At 26.0% G+C, this 22,027-nt stretch overlaps 1 protein-coding gene and 3 long non-coding RNA genes across 10 annotated transcripts in view; 1 reads left to right on the top strand and 3 right to left on the bottom strand.

Annotated features, from left to right (window-relative positions):
* Window positions 1-605: 605 nt before the first annotated feature.
* LOC131170669 (uncharacterized) lies at window positions 606-7,267 on the bottom strand. Of its 7 annotated transcripts, none has more exons than XR_009141453.1 (6): window positions 7,130-7,267; window positions 6,680-6,948; window positions 6,195-6,594; window positions 4,673-6,055; window positions 4,525-4,575; window positions 606-929 (listed from the first exon to the last, which is right to left on the bottom strand). It is a non-coding gene; the product is annotated as an uncharacterized LOC131170669 (long non-coding RNA). The 7 variants fall into 7 exon arrangements; XR_009141452.1 differs by having other exon boundaries at window positions 4,693-6,055; XR_009141449.1 differs by having other exon boundaries at window positions 4,525-6,055.
* Window positions 5,812-8,988, top strand: LOC110647019 (uncharacterized protein At4g04980-like). The gene is made up of 8 exons (XM_058130312.1): window positions 5,812-5,934; window positions 6,016-6,111; window positions 6,211-6,337; window positions 6,584-7,949; window positions 8,055-8,220; window positions 8,314-8,478; window positions 8,560-8,712; window positions 8,815-8,988. The coding sequence occupies exons 1-8, from the start codon at window positions 5,812-5,814 to the stop codon at window positions 8,986-8,988; spliced, it is 2,370 nt and encodes a 789-aa protein (XP_057986295.1).
* Window positions 8,311-22,027, bottom strand: part of LOC131170670 (uncharacterized) — a 26,168-nt gene continuing 12,451 nt past the window's right edge. Inside the window, exons 2-3 of the long non-coding RNA XR_009141454.1 lie at window positions 8,558-9,011; window positions 8,311-8,448 (exon numbers count right to left, since the gene is read on the bottom strand). This is a non-coding gene — a long non-coding RNA (uncharacterized LOC131170670). The remainder of the gene's footprint in view (window positions 8,449-8,557; window positions 9,012-22,027) is intronic.
* LOC131170671 (uncharacterized) lies at window positions 18,025-18,742 on the bottom strand. The gene is made up of 2 exons (XR_009141455.1): window positions 18,445-18,742; window positions 18,025-18,216 (listed from the first exon to the last, which is right to left on the bottom strand). It is a non-coding gene; the product is annotated as an uncharacterized LOC131170671 (long non-coding RNA).

Raw genomic sequence — 22,027 nt, 5'->3', positions numbered from 1 at the left:
GAAAAGTCCATGGTGTGTAACAAGTGATAAGCCTAATCCAAGAAGAGTACATGGTGTGTTATAAGTGATAAGCCTAATCCAAGAAGACTAATGAACTTATATTTGAGGAGTGTTGGAAACAAAATTACAAAAAAAAAGAAATGAAGAGTTTATAAAATAAAGGCCCAATAAGTCAAAATAATTTAGGCTATTTTAACAAGAAGTTGGAGCCCTATTATCCAAGCTTATTAAGAAAATTCAATTCCGTACTCTAGCCCATATAAAATTCTAACATGGTATCAGAGCGTATCAAAGCTTATCATGTTTCAATGTTGGGCCACCCGCAAGGGGTAAACCTCCTCCTCTTGAGTTTAGCTTTTGAGGTAGAGTTAGGTTTGGTCTATTTTCTCTACATGTATCAGAGCCCCTCTTAGGCCATAAGTTTAGAGTTCAAATCCTGACCACCTCATTTATTAATTGAATATTTCAGTATAAGACAAAATGAGTCTGTGCTTATTCATACATCAAACTTAGTGGACTTTCATGTGTGGAACTATAATAGAGATATAAAACTATACTTTGAGCTTTATCTATAAGCTTAAACTTTTAGATTGAATAGTTTCTTCACGGTTCAACTATATGTAATCACGGGAATCGTTATCATTACAATTGCAGGAACCAATGCAAGCACTGTGCACTTTATCACCATATGTTCAAATATCGACAGCAGAAGTGGTTGCACCACGCCTGTGACTACTACCATAACCCCAGATCAAGCGAAGAGAGTTAGCAATTGCAACAAAAATGTCAATCAAAGACCAACCCCACCTCCATTCCCTCACCGCCGCTAGTATCTCCATTTTTCACCGACACCACTGCTACCACTAGCACCTCCACTTGCACCTCTACTGCTACCCCCTTGCCCGTTAACGTTGCCATCAAAACCATCTCTAAATGAGAAGACAAGACACATATATAAGGCAATAGAGATTTGAGTAGATTTTCAATATCAAAACCAGGTTATATAAAGAATCATTGCACTACTAGCCAATGATAGACTTCATTTAAAAGAATAAAGCTTTACCCAAAATCATTATATATCAAGTCATGTAATGGTCACATAACCATAACCTTCTTTTGTTAGAGAGGCATATATTTATTTAATTACTCTGTAATTTGCAGATATACTTTGGCTTGTAATTTGTTTGATTACTTTGCAGTTTGTCAATGTATATATTTTTGCTACTTACCAATGAGTTTTAGTTCAAAACCTGCGATGAGTTTTACTTAAGCCAGTTATTATTTTTTTTAAAGAAAAATTTATTATTTGGTCCCTAATTTTGACATATATTATAACTTGAAGTCCGTATTATGAAAATTAAATTATTTAGTTTCTCACTTATACTTTAGTCAAAATCAGAGGTCATGTTGTCTAATATTATATTAGTTTAAGTGAAAAAACAAATATAACATTTATTTAATTAAAGAAAATTTACTATTTGGCCCACAGGATTTGATCGATATTATGATTTGGTCCCTATATTTTGAAAATTGAATAATTTAGTCCCTCACTTATGTTTCCCTTCAATTAAAATTAATTGTTATCAAATAAATTAATTTTTTTTATTCTATAAAAAGAATTCAAGAAAAAATTTCAATAAGAACAAAATTATAAAAAAAAATTTTAATAATTTCAGCAATTATCAAACACAAGGACTAAAATATTTAATTTCCAAAATACATGAATTAAATTGTAATATTGGTCAAAATTAGGGATCAAATAGTAAATTTTCTTAATTGAATAAAGGGTATATTAATTTTTTTACTTAAACTAACGGTAATATTAGACGAAATGACCTCTGAATCTGACAGACGCATAAGGGAGGGACTAAATCATTTAATTTCTAAAATACAAAAACTAAATCATAATATCAATTAAAATTTAGGATCAAATAATTACTTTTTTTTTTAATCTATAGATGTCAATTTAAGTTTTAATTAAAGTCAATGATAATATATATATATATATATATATATATATTAGCCACTTTAGCTTTTACGAAACAAAATTATATTTGTTATTTAGTTGATTACTTTGTAGTTTGCAAATGTATTTTAACTTGTTATTTGTATAAATTACTGAACAAATAGCTATTATTTTTGTAGAAATAAGCTGAATGAATTTGCATTGAGGAAACATATGTTTATATACAAGTGTTTAGAGTATTCTAGAAACAATTTGTTTAAAAGAATCTCCTAATTTTTTATTGTATTTACATATTGCCACTAACTAATTTACGACAGTTTGTGCTTTCATCCATACACGTATGTGAGGTTTCCTTGAAATCAGGAGGGGATGAAATGAAAATGAGAGCAGATGAGAAATGAGAGCTGATGTGTTATTGTATAGAATGAGCTGTATTGTGTGAGCAAGTTGTGCCCTTACCATACGCTGCTGTTTAATCTAACAATTACTTTGTAGTTCGCAAATGTACTTGGCTATTTTTGCTTTCAAAAATAAATAAATACAGGTCTAAATATGTACTCAACAGTTGACGTCTTTTAATTTTAAGAGAAGGGATCTACCATCGAATTCGAGATAAATTTTTAAAATCAAACTGAAACACCCTTTTATTTTAATTATGTTAATTAAAACACCCTTCCAGTAGCTTTTGATTTATTTTTTTATTTGTCAATGAAAATTATATATATATTTTTTAATTTCTAAAAAAATCTTAGGTATTACACATCAAATTCAAACTCTTGCAATAGGTAGTTTAGTAATTTTTCTATTAATGATAGAAAAACTAAAATTTTAACAGAAGCATGTTTTCATTAACGGAATAAAACTATTTAATTTTAAAATGTTCTTATTATCCGAGTGAAATTATAAGGTATTTTATTTCAACATTAATTTTTATTGATTTCTCCATTTTTTACAAATTATTGTACTCTTTTTGTATTTTTTTTTGAAAATTTTCTTTTTATTATTTTTTTATGGCTTAAATTTTGGATATGTTAATCTTAAAATTTCACTCTACAACTCAATTGGGATAAAAGTGAAGTCTATAATGATAGCAGATGGCACAGTCTAATTACAGTAGAGTTATGAGATATTCGATAAACATATTGAGTTAGGATTTAAGAGTTCTAAATAATTGTATTTTGTTATTCATCATAGTGAAACTTTTTTTTCTTATTTTGTCCGAAAACGTATACTTTACGGTCGAACTACATAAATTCTATGCTATTTTTTATTTCTTTTCTTATAACATGTAATTATGCGATTATGTGTGTACTTTCATATCTTTAATTTTAATTATTTGCTTTGGATATTTTTCTAGGCATTATTCGGTAGGTGGATAACATTCTTCTCCATGTTCAATGTTGGGGCAATAAATAAATTTTGGCTTTTTTTATGGGGTGATAATTAATTTTGGGCATTTGAGATCAAAATCTCTCTCTATCCATTTTTACTCTGTATGTTTAATTCAGAGGGCATTAACTATGTATTACCGAAGGTGAGACTAAAATTTAAGAAAGTTGCTAAGCATGATATAGCCCATTGATATATGGGCAATGAATTCTTTCTTTTTTTCATTTGTTTGTTACAATAAAGAATAGTTTGCATTAAGTATATTTTAAGCTGTGGCAGTTTTGTTGGCTCCCGATGTTCTTCAAAAGTTTTTCTTGATTAAATTTGGTTTGTTATAAATTTAAAATATAAAATATATAACAAAATTTATCTATTAAATATATAAATTTTTATGTCTTAAATTTATAATAAATTAATTTAAACAAAAATTTCTTATCCCTCAATATATTTTGTCCTTAATTCTAAACATTTTCATTTTGACTCAATTTTCTTTATTGATTTATGATAATGACCATAATTACTTCTTAATTGTATTCTCTCTCTCTCTCTCTCTATATATATATGTATATATATATTCTATAATACATCATAAGCCTAGAAAGTTAAATTGCAAAGACCCTATGGCCCTCAAATAAATAGAGAAAACTGGTGAAACACTATGGACAAATTTGTAAATTAATGTTACCAAATCAATATGAATTCTCCTGTTCCTTTTGAAATTGCGCTTTATTGTATAGTAATGCAATTAGATATACACCATTTCTATTTCATATTCCAGCCAGCCTTATTTGACTGTAATAAATGTATATTCTGAGTATGAACAAAGAAATTCTCTATTTTATATGACAGATAAAGTTTTAAATGAAATGATTTGATTTTTTTTTCTTAACTGCAAAATAGGTTTCCATCAAACAACCTTACAGTGCAAAAAACTATCACAACCCAACTTGGGCACGAGCAGCTACTACACGAAATAAAAAAAGGTGGTTAGGCTTAACGGTTGGGCAGCTGCAGATGTCTTAATACTAAAAAAGGAAGAAGAATTTTCCAAAAGAAACTAAGATAACTTATGTTGATTCCTGTGATAGTTATGTTTTAGTTTTGGCTGTTTTGATGAGAAAATGTTGAAGACATCTACATATTTAGAAAATATAATTAATTAAAACTACCTCAACATGGATGTTTAATGTAATTAGCTGTCCATAACCCACAAATTAATCCTGCAATAAAAGAGTGAAATTTGTTTAAATTGACGTTAGGAAGAGAGCCCACCAATCCTAAAAATTTAGACACTAAAGGGAAATAACAGAAACGAACTAGAGCAGCAAGATAGGTACAGCTTCTGCCGGAGGAAGGCCACCAATAAAAAGGCAAGCTATTTCCTTGTCTCCTTGACTCTCTCTCTCTCTGAGGAGTTCCAGAAGCGAACTCTTTCCTTTAGGAATTTTAATGCTTGGCACTTTAATGATTTTTGTACAGACCCCCTTTGCTTTTTGAATGCTTCTTCTGTTTTCCTGCAAAAAAAAAACAAAAATAAAAAATAAAATAAAAAGATGTATTTAAAGGAAAGAAAAAAAAAATCTGTCCTTCATCTCCACCTCTGTTATTTTTTTTTCCATTTCTTTATACGACTTCTAATGCTAGCTTACGACTAGTGGTTTTTGTGGTGAGAAGCCATTGTTGTTCAGTGGCAACCCTTCAAGAATTGAGGTAAGTCCTGTGTATATGTATTTGACATGCTTTATACTGTACAAGCAATTTGCTTCAATCTGCAAGGGCATTACGAACATGATTTGTTATGGCACTAGGGAATCTTGTGCCTCTATTCATGTTCTTCTCGTCCTAACATCTTGGAATTGCTGTGAAAATGCTAAGCGAAAATTCTGTTCTCCTAACTCAGCCTTTTCACAGAACTCTTCTTCAACTCTCCAACAATGTTTTCGGTTTTGAGGAAAAAAAAAAAATCTGTTCCATTTTCTTCATGATCATCCAGACTATCCAAAAATGTTTCTTGGACCATGCAAGTGAAACAGCATTTTGCAATGAATCAAACTATGCAAACATAATACTTTCTATATAGCTTTTAGGAAGGCTATGATAGCCATTTATATATTCTGCTACAACTACTCAACCTAAGAGAAATATAATTTCAAGTATAGCTTCTTGCTTTTAAGAACATGACACGTTAAATTGATTTCTTTACCATTTTGAAATGCAAAGCTAGAATACTCTCAGGAATTCACCCTCAAAAATTTTCAAGGTCATGCAATCTTGCAAATGGATGAATCTTCAAAAAGAAATGCTTTATGAATATGCTTTGATATTGAAAGATTAAACAGCTGGATAACTTACATGGTGTTGGCCTAGCAATACTGACAGAAACATGAATATTGCTGCAGATAATGAGAAGTGCTTACCTACTAAAGAATCAGAAAAAGGAAGTGGAAGGACCAAAGATGGAAGTATCGCATCAATGTACAGGCAACTTCATATTGATAATGGAACTTAGGAAGAAAATCTTTACCTTCAGGGACATCATTGACCTGCCACCTTGTGATGCCACTGAAAGCATAAATGAAGTAGAATAACTTACCTTCCTCTTTGCAACCAAAAATATTAGAAACCTTGTGTTGAATCTCAAACCATTTGCATTCTTGCAGTTAGTTTCGAGAACAATTGAAGATCTGCACAAGTTTCACCCTGATAGCATATCCAGAAGCCAACTGTCAGAAATTAAGGGAGCATCTATTGACAAGGTTTGCCATTTTAATGCATCTTGAATTGACCTAATGTAATTGTTGAATGCTATTTTCAGACAAGATCTAAGTTAATCGTCTACCTGGATGATCAAACAGGTTCTGGTTTGCTATTGTGATGCTTTGATATCCATTGGAGATTCATTGATGATGAATCAAGAATGGATGGACAAAGTGACATTTGATAACTTCAGCAATATTCAGAAACTCACTTCAGAAAACCTTGGTATGTTATACAATTGATCCAGGATGTTGTTGGCAATATCGTTCTGTTTTTTTGCGACTTTTTGGATCTTGAACAAAGGAAATAATATGATTAGGAAACTGTAAGAAAGAACACTTTTGAGAACTTTGAGTAATTTCCTTTTCTTTCCCCTTGAAGTTCTCAATAACCAAATGAAATCCGTACAACTTTTAAGTTTCTTGATCGATTCTGACAGCATTTATTTGTAATTGTTGCTTCTCTTGGCATTTGAAATGGCACTGTCAATACTCAATTGCTTAATTAACATTGCAAAAGAAAATTTGGATATGATGGATGAAGATGAGCAGAGTAAAGATAATCTACCAGCTAGTGCATTTGGAAAAGTCTTGATGGCATCCTATTCAGAGAGCAACACCTCCTGTTGCACTTCTCCAATCACCCCAACATCTGTTCTCCCACCACAGTTTATGGGTTCTCTTACTTCAGATGAATTTACAAATATTTCGTGTGCATCACCTCTTCTCAGGTCTTTGAGAGTTCAAGCAGTGGGGAAATTGAACCCAATTGATATAAAACGCCTCTCGTTCCACATGCCTACAAATATGGAAGCCCAAGGCTACAACACTTGGAACCTAAAGAACAATGAGGATGATGAAATAATGAATGAGGTAGAAGCAGAGGGTAAATCCTTGAACCAAAGAAACAATGTGGATGGAGAAATGATATTTGAAATGGAAGCAAGCAGCAATTCTGAAGGAACAAAAGCTGCAAAATTCAACGATGCTAGAGATTGCTGTATGGAAAATGGCTCACCAGAGAGTGAAATGGCTGAGACAACTCTGACCACTGAAGCCAGAGAGTTTTTAATGAAATCAGCTATATTATCACAAAATGTAGCACCAGCTCCACCACCTATTCGCATGCTGATACCACACAAGCCATGGGCTGATGTAGGAGTACCATCGCCACCATGTGATCCACTGCCACCACCTATGCTGCAACCAAATATCGTAGCCCCACCTTCTCCACCACCACCACCACCACCATTCGTGCTGCAGTCAAATGTGAAAGTCCAACTACCACCATTCCCACCACCATTGCCTCAGCACATGTTGCAGCCTAATATAGCAACAGCAGCTGCCCCACTGCCACTATTGCCTTTGCAAATACTGTCGCCGCTGCTGCCACCACCACCCCCCATGTCATTGCCTAACATAGCAGGAGAAGCCGGTCCTCCAAATGTCCTGCCATCACCACCACACCCACTTATGAAATCAGGAACAGTAACAGGAGCATTGCCACCACCTCCACCACCCATGATTTCTTCAAAAGGATCAATGCCATTGCCGCCGCCACCACCACCACCACCACCACCACCCATGGCACAAGCAAATGGGGCTGCTCCACCTCCTCCTCCTCCTCCACCTGGTACAACAAGATGCTTACGCCCAAAGAAGGCACAGACAAAATTGAGGAGATCAAACCAAATGTGTAATCTGTATCGGTTTCTCAAGGGGAAGGTGGAAGGAGGAAATCAAAACATTAGATCAGCCATTGGAAGAAAGGGTTCAGCTCCATCCAGCAATGGCGGAAAGCAAGGAATGGCTGATGCACTAGCAGAGATGACAAAGAGGTTTACTCATTAAAGAACTCTCAAAAATAGATTATGATCCATTTAAATTAACTTTTATCTCAGGAACGCTATAAATTCCACTAAATTCCCTTCTTTGTGTTTCAGATCAGCATATTTCCAAAAAATTAGAGAAGATGTTCAAAAGTATGCAAAGGCGATCACAGAGCTGAAGACTGTCATCATTACTTTCAAAAATAAGGACATGACTGAGCTGATAAAGTTCCACAAACAAGTTGAGTCCGTCCTTGAGCAGTTAACGGATGAAACACAGGTAATAACTAATAACAGAAGATTGTTCAGTTTGGTTCCACTACTGCTTAAAGGTTCTATTCCATAATCAGACCAGCGATTCTCTATGTCACAGGTGCTTGCAAGGTTTCAAGGTTTCCCTCAAAAAAAGTTGGAAGCATTGAGGACAGCAGCTGCACTATACTCAAAGCTGAATGGAATAGCATATGAACTTCAAAATTGGAAGATCATAACTCCCTTGGGGCAACTCCTTGACAAGACAGAACGTTACTTCAATAAGGCAAGTTTGAATTGTAAGAGTTATTGGTATGTAATATTCACTATTTCAAAACTTTATAACTAAATGAAAGAAAACGTACAGATCAAAGGAGAAATGGATGCCTTGGAAAGAACCAAAGATGAAGAATCCAAGAAATTTCAAAGTCATAATATTCACTTTGACTTCCATATCATTGTGCAAATCAAGGAATCACTGGTGGATGTTTCCTCCAACTGCATGGAACTAGCACTCAAGGTTGTTGAATTAACATTTTGTTGTGAGGTAGATGTCATGATCATTTGGAAAATTGGTTGACATTAGAGTTGCCTTCTTTTCTTTCTTTTTGGATTTATTCAGGAGAGGAGACAAGCAAGAACAGCAAAACCTAATAAAGCTAATGCTAAAATGCTATGGAGAGCATTTCAGTTTGCATTCCGAGTTTATTCCTTTGCTGGTGGACACGATGATCGTGCTGACAAGTTGACAAGGGAATTGGCTCATGAAATAGAGACTGATCCCCAGCACCAGTAATTACTTGAAAAACATGCATAACCCTTCAAAGAAAACAAAAAAATATATATTTATATAAAAAATTGAAAAAAAAAATCAGAAAAATCCCATTGTAGTATGTCTCATTTGCTATATAGTATAAGAAAAATCAGAGTAAGTGATCGCAACGAAGCATCGCCAGGAACAACATTTGTTTTTATTTTGAGGAAGGAGGACTTAACACAGCCTTAAGATCCTATTGAAGAGATTCTCTGGAGAAACAATGAACTAAAATTCTAGCTATAATACTCCCATGTGTACCATATATAATTTTGGAGTTTTACATGTTAGTGACTAGTTGTTTATAACTTTTGCCCTTTTTTCTTTTCATTTTTCTTGCAACAGTCACTTGCACAGGAGCCATTTCAAACATTAAAATCTTGTTCCTTCTTAATTCTCCTTTCTAAAATTCTAATATTTCTAAGTTCACATTTCTTGCACAACTACTCTATCATACAAATATAATCAAACCTTCAAAAGAAAAAGCCAAAGTATATCAAAGTTACAATTTGTATCGAAAAATCGATAATTATAGGTCATTAGTTAATCCCCATTTGACGTATCAAACGACTTATTTTTAACCGTTTCTTTAAAAAAAGTGAATATATTACTCACAAACATAACAACAAACATGTGGCATGCAAATCTTACCAAGCATTTCCAAAACCTGGTATAGATTGTAAGGCCAAAACTTTATTCTCTGAATAATAATGCGTCGCCACCTACAAATAATAATAATAATAATAATAATAATAATAATAATAATGCGTCACCAGCTTGCCACTAAGCCACCCTTTCGTTCTCCCTCTCTTAGCTAAAATTTCACTATAGCCGGCTATCGGCCATTTCTTACATATCTATACTTTTTACTATCAGGGGTGTGCAAGTCTAGTTCAATTTGGTTTGATTATTTGATATTTCCATTATAATTTTTTGGTTTGGTTTTATTATTAAAATAAAAATTTAATTTAATTTTTATTAATGTATATTTATTAATATACTAATTCTTGAGGACACGTGTGTCTATATCATTTTTAATTATTTTTTAAAAATTTCTAATTGTAAATATTTTATTTTTATTATGAATATTGTTGCCTTTAATTTATTTAATTGTATGAAGTAATTATAAAAAAGTAATATTACTTATATTTTATTATAAATTTAATTTATTTAATTTTAATTTATTTAGGCTAAGGGCGAGTTTGATATGGGTTAACAAGGGTAATTATTATTCTTATAACTTTCATCTTTTATTAATATTATTTGAATATTTAAGGAGACTAAATTAAGAGACTAAATTAATTTTTTACTTCATTAAATATTAAAACTTAAGAAGCTCAAATTTTTTTGTTTTCTTGATTTTTAGACTAAATTGAATTTAAATTGATACTTTTGACTAAATTGAACAAAAAGTTAAAAAATTAAGATTTAAGCCATTAAACAATTAAATATTTTAAATTTCAATTTTCAACAATTAATTTTAAAACTAAACAAAAAGTACATTAAAAGTTTAGTAAAGTGTCAATGTTTAAACAATTTTTTTTAATCTCAAAATTTTTAGCTACTTCTTTATTAAGTAAGGGAGTATTGTTGTTCATACATGTGTTGTCGCATCCTTATATATTGAATTTAGCATTTTAAATTTGAAAATAATTTTTTAATATTTTAAATGCTTAAAATATAAACTATTAATATTTTAGTTATTTATAGATCCTATATATTTGGTTATTAATTAAAAAAATAAATAAATGTTATTGATACATTTCATATTATAGATAAAAAGGATTTAATAATGAAAAAATTTAAATATTTGCATATATTTTTAATATTAATATGATCCTTAATTTTTTTTATATTTATTTCAATTTTATCAATTAAGTTAATCAATAAGTGAAAATATGAAATCACTAACATTCTTGCTAATTAATAAGCTCCATATTTCTCTTTTAATGAAATACAAAATTTGCTAAAATTAATGAAAATATTTAAAAATTTATTAAAGAAATTAATAAAATTAAAAGGTAATGAGTGAAATGATTTGAATTATTTTTGTCAATAGATGAATTTAATTGTTTTAATTCAATTTATTGTTAAAATTAAAAATAATATTAAAAATTTAGAATTTAATTGATAAAATTAAAAGATTTGATTAAAACTAAAAAATATATAAAGTATTTTTTTATCATTTAGCTAAAAAATTTACTAAATATTATAGATTTTGGTTAAATCTGAGTATTCTTTCTCCCACCATTACTTTTTGATATGCAATGCTTAAATTATATTATTAAAAAATTTAAAGAAAATAAGCAACGGAAAATTGAATATTTTCACACATAATTAATTATATCATTCTAAAGTAATGTGTGTGTATGCGCGCGCGCGTGTGTTAAAAAAAATAACTCACTGTGTTAAAAATTAAAACGGAACAAATTAAAGATGTCCTTAAAACCATTGCTTCATCTATTTTAATATTTTAAAAAAAAAGATAATGAAGATAAATTTCAATTAAAACAATAAAGAAAAAAAATTACAAATTAAATATATTTATATGGATATAAGATTTTTATCTCAAATCAATAAAATTAATTAATATTATAATTGAAAACATTACTTTTTTAAATAAAAATATCAATTTTGTATTTATAAAAAAATATTATTTTGTTAAGTTTCTTTTGTTTCATGAAAAATATTTTCTTAAAAATCATTTTTCGTGTTTTCTAGCATTTAGAATACTCAAAAAAATTAATTAACGAAAAATATTTTCTTGATCAACAGAGAAAACAAGATCATTTTTAAGGAAAATGACTTCTTTTTAGAAGACAAATTTATTTTCTATTTTTTAGAAAATTAATTAATATTATAAATGAAAACAGAGCTTTTTTAAATAAAAATATCAATTTTATATTTATATAAAAATATGATTTTATTAAGTTTTCATTTGTTTCATGAAATATATTTTCCTAAAAATCATTTTTTATATTTTCTAGCGTTTAGAATACTCCAAAAAATTAGTTAACGAAAAATATTTTCTTGATCTAAAGAGAAAACTAAATTATTTTTAAAGAAAATGACTTCTTTTTTTAAAAGAGAAAATTATTTTATATTTTTTAGATTTTGATAATTTTATTAAAATATAAAAATTACACACACACATATGTGTGTGTATATATATATATATATATGAAATAGATATATACTATTAATTTAACATTCCAGCTAAATAACCGAAAATATTTTCATAGAAAATATTTCTTCAAAAACTATTTTCCGTATGCAAGACAAACCGAGCCTAAATTATAATGATAATAATTCTATATTTAATGTGATTCTTAATTATTATTTTTTTTGTTCAATTGAGCTCCAAAAATTAACGAAAAATACAAAATTTGCTAAAATTAATGAAATTATTTAAAAAATTATTAAAGAAATTAATAAAATTAAAAGGTAATGAGTAAAATGATTTAAATTATTTTTGTCAATAGATGAATTTAATTGTTTTAATTTAATTTATTGTTAAAATTAAAAATAATATTAAAAATTTAGAATTTAATTGATAAAATTAAAAGATTTGATTAAAACTGAAAAATATATAAAGTATTTTTTTTATGATTTAGCTAAAAAATTTAATAAAATATTATAGATTTTGGTTAAATATGAGTATTCTTTCTCCCACCATTACTTTTTGATATGCAATGCTTAAATTATATTATTAAAAAATTTAAAGAAAATAAGCAACAGAAAACTTGAATATTTTCACACATAATTAATTATATCATTCTAAAGCACGTAAAATGATATATATATATATATATATATATATATATATATATATATATATATATATGTGTGTGTGTGTGTGTGTGTGTGTGTGTGTGTGTGTGTGTGTGTGTGTGTGTGTGTTAAAAAAAAAAACTCATTGTGTTAAAAGTTGAAATGATTGAAGTGGAGACGTACCACGGGAGTTTTATGTGATCGCAAGATTCTGAATAAGTTAAAAGAAAAATTTTATCGTATAGCCATAGGACCGGTCATGTTATATGGTTGTGAGTGTTGGACACTGAAGGAGTCGTATGTGTCTAAGATAAGAGTTGCGGAGATGAGAATGTTAAGGTGGATGAGTGGCCATACTAGATTAGATAAAGTCCGTAATGAGAGTATTAGAGAAAAGGTAAGAGTGGTACCAATTGAGAATAAGTTGAGAGAAGAGATATTGAGGTGGTTTGGTCATGTGAAGCGTAGACATACGGAGGCTTCAGTTAGACAAGTAGAGCACATTAGGGTAAATGATAGAAAGAAAAGAAGGGGTAGACCTAAACTGACTTGGAGGAGAATAGTACATCATGACCTAGAAACATTACACATTTCCGAGGATTTAACCCAAAATCGTTTAGAGTGGAGAAAGAGAATCCATATAGCCGACCTTAAATTTTTGTAATAAATGCTTAGTTGAGCTGAGTTGAATTGAGTTGTTAAAATTGAAATGGAACAAATTAAAGATTTTCTTAAAACCATTGCTTCATCTATTTTAATATTAAAAAAAAAAATAATAAAGATAAATTTCAACTAAAACAATAAAGAAAGACAAAAAAAAAATACAAATTAAATATATTTATATGGATAGAGGATTTTTATCTCAAATCAATAAAATTAATTAATATTATAATTGAAAACATGACTTTTTTAAATAAAAATATCAATTTTGTATTTATAAAAAAATATGATTTTATTATGTTTCTTTTGTTTGACGAAAAATATTTTCCTAAAAATCATTTTTCATGTTTTCTTGTATTTAGAACACTCAAAAAAATTAGTTAATAAAAAATATTTTCTTGATCAAAAGAGAAAATTAGATCATTTTTAAGGAAAATGACTTCTTTTTAGAAGAGAAAATTATTTTCTATTTTTTAAAAAATTAATTAATATTATAAATGAAAACATGGCTTTTTTAAATAAAAATATCAATTTTGTATTTATATAAAAATATGATTTTATTAAGTTTTTATTTATTTCACAGAAAATATTTTCTTAAAAATCATTTTTTGTATTTTTTAGCTTTTAGAGCACTCCAAAAAATTAGTTAACGAAAAATATTTTCTTGATCAAAAGAAAAAATTAGATCATTTTTAAAGAAAATGATTTTTTTTTAGAAGAGAAAATTATTTTTTATTTTTTAGAAAATTAATTAATATCATAAATGAAAACAGGGCTTTTTTAAATAAAAATATCAATTTTTTATTTATATAAAAATATGATTTTATTAAGTTTTCATTTGTTTCACTAAAAATATTTTTCTCAAAATTATTGTTTGTATTTTCTAGCATTTAGAATACTTCAGAAAATTAGTTAACGAAAAATATTTTCTTAATTAAAAGAGAAAACTAAATCATTTTTAAGGAAAATGACTTATTTTTTTAAAAGAGAAAATTATTTTATATTTTTTAGATTTTGATAAATTTATTAAAATGTAAAAATTACATACACATATATATATATATATATATATGAAATAGATATATACTATTAATTTAACATTCTAACTAAATAACAGAAAATATTTTCATAAAAAATATTTCTTCAAAAACTATTTTCCGTATACAAGACAAACCGATCCTAAATTATAATGATAATAATTCTATGTTTAATGTGATTCTTAATTATTTTGTTTTTGTTCAATTGAGCTCCAAAAATTAACAAAAAATACAAAATTTGCTAAAATTAATGAAATTATTTAAAAAATTATTAAAAAAATTAATAAAATTAAAAGGTAATGAGTAAAATGATTTAAATTATTTTTGTCAACAGACGAATTTAATTGTTTTAATTTAATTTATTATTAAAATTAAAAATAATATTAAAAATTTAGAATTTAATTGATAAAATTAAAAGATTTGATTAAAACTGAAAATTATATAAAGTATTTTTTTTTATCATTTAGCTAAAAAATTTACTAAAATATTATAGATTTTGGTTAAATCTGAGTATTCTTTCTCCCACCATTACTTTTTGATATGCAATGCTTAAATTATATTATTAAAAAATTTAAAGAAAATAAGCAACAGAAAATTGAATATTTTCACACATAATTAATTATATCATTCTAAAGTAAGTAAAATGATATATATATGTGTCTGTGTTAAAAATTAAAATGATTGAAGTGGAGACGTACCACGGTAGTTTTATGTGATCGCAAGATTCTGAATAAGTTAAAAGAAAAATTTTATCATACAGCCATACGACTGGCCATGTTATATGGTTGTGAGTGTTGGGCACTGAAGGAGTTGTATGTGTCTAAGATAAGAGTTGTGGAGATGAGAATGTTAAGGTGGATGAGTGGCCATATTAGACTAGATAAAGTCCGTAATGAGAGTATTAGAGAAAAGGTAGGAGTGGTACCAATGGAGGATAAGTTGAGAGAAGAGAGATTGATGTGGTTTGGTCATGTGAAGTATAGACATACGAAGACTTCAGTTAGACAAGTAGAGTACATTAGGGTAGAGGATAGAAAGAAAAGAAAGGGTAGACTTAAACTGACTTGGAGGAGAGTAGTACAATATGATTTAAAAATATTTACACATTTCTAAGGATTTAACCCAAAATCGTTTAGAGTAGAGAAAGAGAATTCATATAGCCGACCCTAAATTTTTGGGATAAAGGTTTAGTTGAGTTAAGTTAAGTTGAGTTGTTAAAAATTGAAATGAAACAAATTAAAGATGTCCTTAAAACCATTGCTTCATCTATTTTAATATTTAAAAAAAAAAGATAATGAAGATAAATTTCAACTAAAACAATAAAGAAAAACAAAAAAAAAATACAAATTAAATATATTTATATGGATAGAGGATTTTTATCTCAAATCAATAAAATTAATTTACATTATAATTTAAAACATGACTTTTTTAAATAAAAATATCAATTTTGTATTTATAAAAAAATATGATTTTATTAAGTTTCTTTTGTTTGACGAAAAATATTTTCCTAAAAATCATTTTTCGTGTTTTCTAGTGTTTAGAACACTTAAAAAAATTAGTTAAGGAAAAATATTTTTTTGATCAAAAGAGAAAGCTAGATCATTTTTAAGGAAAATGACTTCTTTTTAGAAGAGGAAATTATTTTCTATTTTTTAAAAAATTAATTAATATTATAAATGAAAATAGGGCTTTTTAAAATAAAAATATCAATTTTGTATTTATATAAAAATATGATTTAATTATGTTTTTATTTGTTTCACGAAAAATATTTTCCTAAAAATCATTTTTTGTATTTTCTAGCTTTTAGAACACACTAGAAAATTTGTTAACGAAAAATATTTTCTTGATCAAAAGAGAAAACTAAATAATTTTTAAGGTAAATGACTTTTTTTTAAAAGAAAAAATTATTTTTTATTTTTTAGATTTTCATAATTTTATTAAAATGTAAAAATTACACACATATATATAAAATAGATATATATTATTAATTTAATATTCTGATTAAATTACAGAAAATATTTTTATAGAAAATATTTATTTTAAAACTATTTTCCGTATACAAGACAAACCGAGCCTAAATTACAATGATAATAATTCTGATTCTTAATTATTTTTTTTTGTTCAATTGAGCTCCAAAAAAATCTTTTTTTTGACTTTTTTTATTAAGTAAGAGAATATTTTTGTTCATACACGTGTTATCGTATCCTTATACATTGACTTTAGCATTTTAAATTTGAAGAGAATTTTTTAATATTTTAAATGCTTAAAATATAAAATATAAATATTTTATTGATTTATAGATTCTATATATTTAGTTATTAATTAAAAAAAAAAGTTATTGACACATTTCATATTATAGATAAATCTAATAATGAAAAATTTTAAATATTTTCATACATTTTTAATATTAATATGATCCTTAATTTTTTTTATATTTATTTCAATTTTATCAATTAAATTAATCAATAAGTGAAATATGACATCACTAACATTCTTTCTAATTAATAAGTTCCTTATTTCTCTTTTAATGAGATACAAAATTTGCTAAAATTAATGAAATTATTTAAAAAATTATTAAAGAAATTAATAAAATTAAAAGAATTATTAAAATTGTAATGAGCGAAAAGATTTGAATTATTTTTATTAGTCAATAAATTTAATTGTTTTAATTTAATTTATTATTAAATTAAAAATAATATGAAAAAAAATTAAAATTTAATCAATAAAATGAAAAGATTTAATTAAAATCGAAAAACATATAAAGTATTTTTTTTATCATTTAGCTAAAAAAATTTTACTAAAATATTTTAGATATCGGTTAAGTCTAGGTATTCTTTATCCCACCATTACTTTTTGATAAACAATGCTTAAATTATATTATTAAAAAATTTTTAAAAAATAAGCAACAGAAAAATAAAAATTTTCATACATAATTAATTATATCATGTTAAAGGAAAAAAAAAAAAAAAATATATATATATATATATATATATATATATATATATATATATATATATATATATATATATGAATGAAATAGACATATTCTATTAATTTAATATTCTAACTAAATATATTTTATATTTTCCATATACGAGTTATTTTTTGTGAAACAAACTGAGCTTAAATTACATTGATAATAATTTTATGTTTAATGTGATTCTTAATTATTTTGTTTTTGTTCAATTGAGCTCCCAAAAGATTTTTTTTTTGGACTTTTTTTTAATTAAAATTAGTTAAATTCAAATTATTTCACTCTTCCAACAACTGATTATGTCTCTTATTTTTTTAATTATTCAGGTTCTTTTTTTATTTTATAAAAAATAATTTGTATGTAAAAAATATTTTTTATTATTTAATATGACATTAAAAATTAATTAAAAATATTTTCTAACATTTAACTCACCAAAAAATAATTTATATTAGTAATACATTGTACACATTCATCAATTATTTGTTACACCAGAAGTAATAATAATAATAATAATAATAATAATAATAATAATAATAAACAAAAAAAAGTGCAATCTGCAAATCAAAACATCCACAATGGTAACAAATGGGAATAAATGTTTAATTTATTGCGTCCTTATTATTAAGGCTTTATTTTCAAGTGATAGATTCCTGCGTACGGTTAAAAAATGGTGGACCAGAGATACCGTTATTGGCACTGAAACATTAACAAGGCAATGCAGACAAATCAACAAACATATGGTGTTCACAAGGGCCGCCATCAGTCCAGCTCATCTCCAGTTGAAAAGAAACGTAGAAAAACAATAAAAGCCCATCACATTAAAAGCAAAACACAAAGCCACATGGGCATATACAAAATTAAATCAAAGAAAATAACAATAAATTAGGGAAATCTCAAAGAAAAGCACAAAATACAATTGATTTAACTCTTCTAATTGATAAAAGAACAAAAAAACTAAAGAGGGAAGTGTATCATGTTTCACAGAAAACAACTTACTGGATATGGTTGCTGGAGATTGACCTTTGCAGTGTTGCAATCAACGAGTCTACTCTCTTCTGTTGCCCTTCGAGTTGATGGAGAATGGATCTCTCAAAACAGTAGCTAGGAAAAATGACTTAAAATTAAATGTTTCCCAAACGGAGCCATAGAAACTAAAACTTAATCCTTCTACGATTTTAACTCCAAATAATTAACATCGATAGGATTAAAAGAAAGTTAAATCATTTTAGGATTAGAAACAGTAGCGAAACCAGAAATTGTAGTGAATGTAGTCGATGCAGAAACAATCTTTACACGGGACTGCTTTTTCCTCATTTTGTTGCCCATTAATTTATTTGATGCTACAAGGATTTTATTTACTTAAAAGAAATATATTTCATAATTAAATTTAATTTTTATATGTAATACAAAAATAGATATAATTATTACTTATTTTATTTTATTTTTACTTATTGTCACCACTATTATTTTATTATTAATATGATAAATAAATTAAAAATTAAAATAAAAATTATCATTTTATTACATTGTTTATGTTTTTATTTTATAATTAAATATAAAAAAATGTAATTACAATTATATTATATTACATTATGATTTTGATTGCATTACATTTTGCTTTACAAAACATATAATTCTTAAATTTTATTTAGAGTTACTAAGACCTGCATACGATTCTACTTGCTATAGGAAAAAGCTTCTCAAGGAAAAGGTGGATAAAAATCTAATTTATCGTGGTTTTGAAAATCATATTAGATATATCGATCGAATTCATTTAATCAGGAATCAAAATTTGGTTTGATTCAATTCACTCACAAATATTTATTTTTAAATTCACCTTGAATTGGAATGAATGGGCTAAATAATCGGTAAACTCAATCAAGTATAAATTAATCAGTCTGAGTTACTCATCAAATCAATCAATCTGATTACTCATAAAAAAAAAAAAAAAGGAGAAGAACACCCACAGGGATAAACTGGGACTTAATCAAAACTTGATCACTCAAACAATGCAAATGTTGCAGGCTAGATTCATCAAATCACTTTAGCCACATCTTAAGTTTGAAATTGTACTTTCCCATTATACTTATATACACATATATTTTATTGCATTAGATGTTAATGTAATATAATTAATGGTTTATTAACTTAAGATAATTGACAAAAATAAAAGTTTCTCTATTTTACCAACTTTTGATTAAATAATTAATGATACTAATAATTTACATTATTAATGTGTTAACATGAATTTTTTTTTATTTTAGTTTTTCTTTTTTAATTTTCTATAAATTTTAATATAATAAAATTAATTTTTTATTGATATGAACAATTGCTTACTATAAAAATTATATTCTAGATATTTTTTATTGCAAAATATTATCATTTAAAATTTCAATTGAAAATTTTAAATTATTTTAAAAAAATTATTTACACATTAATACTTAGGTAAATTTATTTTAATTACTGTTTAAAATATATCAAACTACTAATTATAATAATTAATACATTATTATTATTATTATTATTATTATTATTATTATTATTATTATTATTATTATCAAAGAAATTATTAATTTTACGATACATTTAATATTATATTAATTAAATTTCAATTCAATTTAAATTAAAAGGTAAACTCTTAACATTTTGTTTTCGCAAGTTTACTTAAAATCTTGATATCTATCCATGCACGATCTATCACCGTTTGCATCCACGTAAACAACCTGCCGTTTGTTGGTGCAAGCGTGGTGTTGTACTTGGATTTGGTTTTTAGTTGGGCTCTTGTTCTAGGTTACTCATAGTCTTGGGCTGTCTCCATTTTTTGAGCTTGACGCATTTGTAGTCCAACTTCCAATATATATAAAATACTCTTTCTTTAGTAAAGGTAAAAAAAAAAAAAAATTATTTTTAAAAAAAATAGCACATTATTAATTAAAATTTTGGAATGAGAATCAATAAATTTTAATATTAATCAATAAATTTAACTTATTAACATTATTAAAAGAATGATTTAGAGTTTAAATTCCAATTAAAATTGAGTAAAAAAAGTTATGGATTGAGAACAAGTGTAACGCAAATTAGAATGAAGGAAGCAATTCACTGCTTTGAATTACGGATGGCCAAGAGTGTTGGGTGTCGAAGAGCAGGGGAATTTATTAGGTGATCCTGGCCGGCATACCAACTCAACAAGATGACTTAGTGTTCGCAACATATAAAAATATAATACATGTCATATACTAAATAAAAAAACTTTGAGAGAGAGAGAGTTGAGCTGATAAAAGAGAGTATTTTATATTATTTACAACAATGGGAAGGCTTTTTTATTGTATATGAATTAATTTTTTAATGAATTCTAATAGATTTTTTTCTCTATCTTATAACTATTTATGTAAAAATATTTTAATAATTATATTTCAATTTACGTAAAAATTTTTTTTTTATTTGCCATACATAAAAATACTTTTATTAATGTTTTTGAAGTTTTCTTTTAATTTAATTTCTTATAGTTCATTAAATAAAAATTTCACATAAAATAAATTTATATTTTATTTTAATTATAAATATAATAAAAATATTATAAAAGAAATTTCTATGTTAGGCTTGACTTTATTTATAACATCAATATAATTAATAAGATGATTAAAATTTATAATATTAATTTTTTACTTTAAAATAAAAGTATAAAATGTGTTTTTTTTATTAGCTAAAAGTATTAAATGTTAATGCGTGTATATATAAAAAAATATTTTTTAATTTTTTAATACTATAATTTTATTTTAGCTTGATAAATAATGAATACATATAAAAAGAATTAAGAATCATACTTTGAACATAGCATTGTTATCTCAATTTAATAAATTTATATTTTCATATAAACACAAATTAATATTTTGATTTAAAAAGAATTCAATTTTTATATGATTGTAAACATTACATCATTTAAAATTTTTTTTTATTTATTTAAATTCAATAACTTCCTTTATTGAAGTTCTACATTTGTTTTTAGAAAAATAATTATAAAAAAATTAATTTAAAAATTTGTAAGAAAAGATTTTAAAAATTAATTTTTCAGTGAATTAAAAAATGAGTCAATAAGAATTATAAATTTAATTTGTAAAGAATGAATAAAACTTAATAAAGATAAAAAAAATAATTAAAAACTGCTCAACATATAAAAGAAAAGTAACATGGGTTAGACATATTTATTTTATTATATTTTTATTTTATTTCTATATTATTATAAATTCATAATTTCTAATATATTTTTAACTTTTAATATATTTCTAAGAGGGTGTTTGATCCAACTTATAAGCCAATCAAACTAGTCATAGTTTTAATCTAACCTGTTTATTGAAGATATTTTTAAAGCTTATAAGTTGTGTTATAAGCAAAAAAAAAAAAAAAAAGACTGTGGGAGTGTTAAGTGCATTTTATGCACACTTTTATGCTATAATCCTTAATCTTTTGTTATGTTTTCATGATTTATATAATCTATTAGGTTAGTTTTTATGATTATAGGTCACTTGGGATACTTATGATGAATATGTGCTCAATTGTAACAATTTATGCTATTTTTGCA

Source organism: Hevea brasiliensis, chromosome 11 (genome assembly GCF_030052815.1).
Source record: "Hevea brasiliensis isolate MT/VB/25A 57/8 chromosome 11, ASM3005281v1, whole genome shotgun sequence".
Classification (NCBI taxonomy): Eukaryota; Viridiplantae; Streptophyta; class Magnoliopsida; order Malpighiales; family Euphorbiaceae; genus Hevea; species Hevea brasiliensis.
This window is presented reverse-complemented; position numbering and strand designations above follow the sequence as displayed.